Genomic DNA, 4,765 nt, shown 5'->3' with positions numbered 1-4,765 from the left:
TAATTGACTTGTTGTACACGCGCATAGGACCCCGTGGGGTTTCCATAGACGATCTTAAAGCGGCCGCACAGAAGAGAAACTTTCCGTTTTTTGATAAAGTTGTGAAGAGGAATCCGTTCCTCTTGAATGACGCCACGAACGCTCTCGGCGAGAGGCTCGCGCATGTCGCAGTGAAATGTCTTGACGCGAAAGGCTTGGAAGAGCTGAAAATGAGGGGTGTTGACTTCGTCAAGTCGCGTACTCTGGATGACCACGGAACTCTCTATTACGCGTGCAAAGCGAACCGAGTAGAGGCGGTCAGATGGCTTCTAGGGCCGCCCAACAGCGGCTGCGAAGGAGAAATTCTAGCGAGTGACTTATCGCAATGCTTATTGCTCTCATGCGGGCTGGCGAAATCGAAGAACATAGTGAGCCTGCTGTTGCCGTTAGTATGGATTGACGAGAAAAAACAAGGAGAATATTATGCCACTTGTCTGCAGAGTGCGTGGGAGATCGGCAACCGCGAAGTTTTTATGATGCTGATCGATGCAACAGTGGAAAAAATAGATTTCCAGTATGTCCAGCCTTGGAGTTCGTTTTTGCTCTATTACGTCACTGAAGTTGGCGACCCGAACGGCTTGAAGAAAGTGTTCGAGTTTTTGATACCGGATTTTGACGCCTTGGGGTCTGTCGGATGCGATGCCCGACGAGATTTGGCGGACTCGCTTTTGAGCGCTCTCGAACTGTCAGTGTGTCGAGCGGCTTTGCGAGAAATGATGGAGACGTTGGCTGAAGACTCCGAAGATGAGAACTCATCCAACGAAAAGGAAAAGGTGGAAGAGTTGATTGACATCATTTCTGATCTCGAAAGAAAACTTATGAGGATTTCTGAGGAGCAAAAGTCTAATGGCATTGACCGAGCTTTGACAGGCATCCTGCCCAGGAATAAGACATTAGCTTCCTCGGCTAGATCGATCTCCGCGGCCTCCAACAGCCGAGCGACACGAGCAAAAATTTCTCCTCAGGGTTCACCGTGACGTTGAGAGTTGCTAATTTTCTCAATATTTTATAGCATGATTAGAGTGTTGTTCAGCTGCTGTGGTGGAAACTGTGTTGTGTTGATTATTTGGGCGGCATGGGAAAACGGTTGCCCTTCTACTTGTGGTTCGCAAAGTCGTCCTCTCGCCTGTCGCCGAGAAAGTCCTATCCACGGCAGAGACTAAAATGAGCTCAGATTGGAAGGATGACCCCAACGAGGAATGGATGTCGATACTGAAGGACTGCTTATTAGCAGTGAGATCATCGGTTCCGTGTAGCGCAACTAGGGTGAAACATTTTAAAGGAATTTCCAGGATCCCGCTTGGCCTTCCTCCCAAGTTGATTGACCGCTACCATTGAGTTTATCGCGTTGGGGCCCCATGGCATTAGGTTTTCAGGGCCGAGCTCGACAAACTGGGCCGAAAATATTTTTTTATGGGAGGCTTATGAAATAACGGCATTGAACGTTATTATATAATTCCGTCTGCAACGACGATACACTCGACTGAGTTGCGGAATCCGCTTTGCGTAGCACCTGGGGCGAAAACAACAAAACAACCAACGGCGAATAAAAACCCTAAAAATACAAATATTAACATCGAGCGTACATTCATATGGATGAATACAGCCACTGCCTCAGTGGCACTGAGTCCTCGACTCAGCGAAGAGGGAGATCCAGGAAACTTGACTGTGACGGATTCCATGCCGGTTAATGTGGTTCTATTCCCATTCTTTCCACAATCACAACAAACTGGGTAATTCCCTTCTTGTCACTCATGGGCACGCGAACGCCAACATACATCCTCCTTCAACCAACTGCTGTTCTACTGGACGAGTACTGCTTCGCGGTATACTGCGATCTGAGATTGCCACCTGTCTGACGGGCGTCAATAGTACCATGCGTGATGAAGGTCCGACAATTTTCGAGTTCTTATCTTCACCATAGAGACTGCGATTGGTTTATAGTGCGATTCAGCTCAACACAACTCAGTTGTAGAAAGACCTACTAGAGATACACGATAGCGTGTTACTAAAGAGTGATATTATAGTATTGAAAAAAATTAGCTGTTGGCGAAGGTGAGGCCATTCTGAATGTCGCCCTTCAACTTCTTCTTGACCTCCCCAAGGCGCCCCTTCTCGTACGCAGTTAGGCCCTCTAGTCGGTAAACTCTGGACACACCTTCAGGGCCAAAGTCACATCTATACGAGAAATACGAGACATCTTCGAAAGGCTCGTTGATATAGGCGCATGCAGCGGTAATTTGGCCGCGCTGACCACGAATAATAACGTCAACGAACTTAGCCGCCGCATAGGCCATTGACAGCGTAGCCGAACCAGCGCCGCTCTTCGCCTCGACAACCTCCGTACCAGCGTTCTGAATACGCTTATCCAGCTCTTCGATGCTCTCCTGTTCGAGCTTGACTTCGGGCCTAGCCTGGGAGAACAGCGTCATGATGGTCTCACCAGCGTGACCGCCAATGACGGGAACGTCCATATGCTCTACGTCCAGACCGGTTTTCTCACTCACGAATGTGTTTGCACGAGTGATGTCCAATTGGGTGACACCGACGATTTTCTTTGGGTCAAAAACTCCAGCTTTTTTGTAGATCTCAGCGGCGATGGGGACAGTGGAATTGACTGGGTTAGACACAATGCACAGCGTCGCCTTAGGGGCGTACTTAGCCGAGGCGGTCGCCAAGCCGCGAACAATACCAGCGTTGATTTTAAAGAGGTCATCTCTGGTCATGCCGGGCTTGCGAGGGACACCAGCTGTCATCACAATAATATTCGCGCCGGTTAGGGCCGCCTCAATCTCGTGGTCACCAGCATAGCCGACGACTTTAGCAGGAGTGTTAATGTGGCTTACATCAGCAGCTACTCCCGCACATGGGACCATGGCCTGCTTGATATCGTAGAGGGCGAGCGTGGTGATCATAGGGTTCAGCTTGAGGAGCATAGACAATGGTTGGCCGATACCACCGGAGGCGCCGAGGAGAGTCACTTTAGTCATGGGGTTAACAATGGCGATGAACTACATGGCGCAGTAGCTCGAAAACCACCGATAACAGGCCGTGACAATCCTACGCATAAGAGCGACAACAATGAGCAAGCAACTAATGGGACCCGAAATGCACCACGAGGTCTTGGTTCTTTCACATCCAACGCACATGTTACCCCGACTAACAGGAATCTATGTTCGCAAGTCAAGAACAATCGTCATTCTTGGGTGTGCGTATTAACAACAATGTGAAACGGTTGACATATCTTCTGTCGTAACCCCACAACTGAGCGCAATCACGACCGAGCGCAACACAACTGAGCGCAAAACTTCATGTAGGAAACTACAAGTGAGCTGTGACGACACGATCGGGAAAGATCGGCGCAAGTCGTATCGCGCACGCCCGAATATCTGTAGAGTGATAAGTATCTGAAACGATTGGATCTCTGTAACCGCTCGTTGGAGCGACCTTTGAAGTATCGACTGAGTATTAGAGTCTTATTACGGCTATTATTGCTGTAACGCTAGTCAGCGCTCTGAGTATATCTGTAACTGATTGAATCTAAGTTAGTCTTGTCGCGCTGAGTCTGGGATGGTTATTACACGCAGTGTCTATCAAGAGTCTGGTGAGCCTATAGTATCGCTAAGAGCATCTAGGATTCCTCGATTAAGGCTAGATCATCCTCTGCTTCTTCTCTACAGCACAGGAACCATCATGCGTCCAACATAGCTATCACTGCTGACGTCTCATCAACCGTCCCACCCTCACATTTTACCGGGATTGGTATTCCCGCCCAATCGTCTGGCTCTAAGAATCAAGACTATGAACGTCTACCTCATAATCGAGTTGGAGACCCTAATGAGCTACAGCATCATTCTACACTGGTACAAGAACATCATCCTCGAGCTCACATGTCGGATCTAAATCTACAAGATCCTCTATCGGTGCAAGACCATTTTGTTCAACCTGAATCACGTGATCATTTTCGCAATGATCAAGGCTTGATACGAGACCATTCTCTTCATGCTGGGTATTCGGATCCCTTGCGTAGGGATCAGGTTCCGTATTATGACCAATCTCCTCATGTTGGGAACTGCTATCCGGTCCCTCTTACAAACCGGGCTGTCCTAACGAGATTGAACTCCTTACGAAAGGATCAAGGGTCAGCTCTATCGGACCAAACTCCCCAACAAGAAGATCAACATCCTTTGCGAAAGGATCCTCGGTCTCCAGTATCTTGCCCAACATCCCAGGCTGAACTCGATATTCTATGGAAGAATCGTCTATCCTTGCCGATACATCATCAACGAGCCGAAGGTTCCAATGGTTCTAGAGACGAAGAATGTCATCAATTGGTACCAGAACATCTCCTTCAACCAGATATCGAGAGTATAAGACAAGTTCATCTACATCATGATCAACGCCAACAAAGGAACATACCCTACATGAACGACAACGACACTAACAACCCCGGGGTCGCCATTCATCAGCCCGATCAGGAGTTCGGCACTGGAAACTATCCGTATGATACATCTTTGTCAAGTGGTTATCAGCTCCAATCAATGCACTATCCGGATAATGTGCATCTATCCAGACCGGTGTCTATAAGAAGGTTCCCGACAACAAGAGAACACATTCGTCCAGTACATCCTAACACTGGGACGAGGCAGGGTCATCGTGAAGTGACTCTACCGAGTAATGATCGACTACATCGTCATCAAGAAGTGGTTACATCGAGTAACGTTAA

At 48.4% G+C, this 4,765-nt stretch overlaps 2 protein-coding genes across 2 annotated transcripts in view; one reads left to right on the top strand and one right to left on the bottom strand.

The window, feature by feature from the left end:
- The window catches only part of Pmar_PMAR029618 (cortactin-binding protein, putative), a gene marked incomplete at both ends in the record, with an annotated part of 3,837 nt that extends 3,732 nt beyond the window's left edge, over positions 1–105 (top strand). The window contains one exon of the mRNA XM_002779157.1: positions 49–105. Within this exon, the coding sequence (XP_002779203.1) occupies positions 49–105 (57 nt within the window). The remainder of the gene's footprint in view (positions 1–48) is intronic.
- Positions 106–2,078: 1,973 nt separating this feature from the next.
- Positions 2,079–3,029, bottom strand: Pmar_PMAR029617 (malate dehydrogenase, putative; the record flags this gene model as incomplete). The annotated part of the gene is made up of 1 exon (XM_002779156.1): positions 2,079–3,029. One exon carries the CDS (start codon positions 3,027–3,029, stop codon positions 2,079–2,081), a length of 951 nt encoding a protein of 316 aa, XP_002779202.1.
- Between the last annotated feature and the right edge of the window lie 1,736 nt (positions 3,030–4,765).

Source organism: Perkinsus marinus (assembly GCF_000006405.1).
Source record: "Perkinsus marinus ATCC 50983 genomic scaffold scf_1104296947766, whole genome shotgun sequence".
NCBI lineage: Eukaryota > Perkinsozoa > Perkinsida > Perkinsidae > Perkinsus > Perkinsus marinus.
Note: the sequence above shows the minus strand (reverse complement) of the source record. Positions and strands in the feature narration are given on the sequence as shown.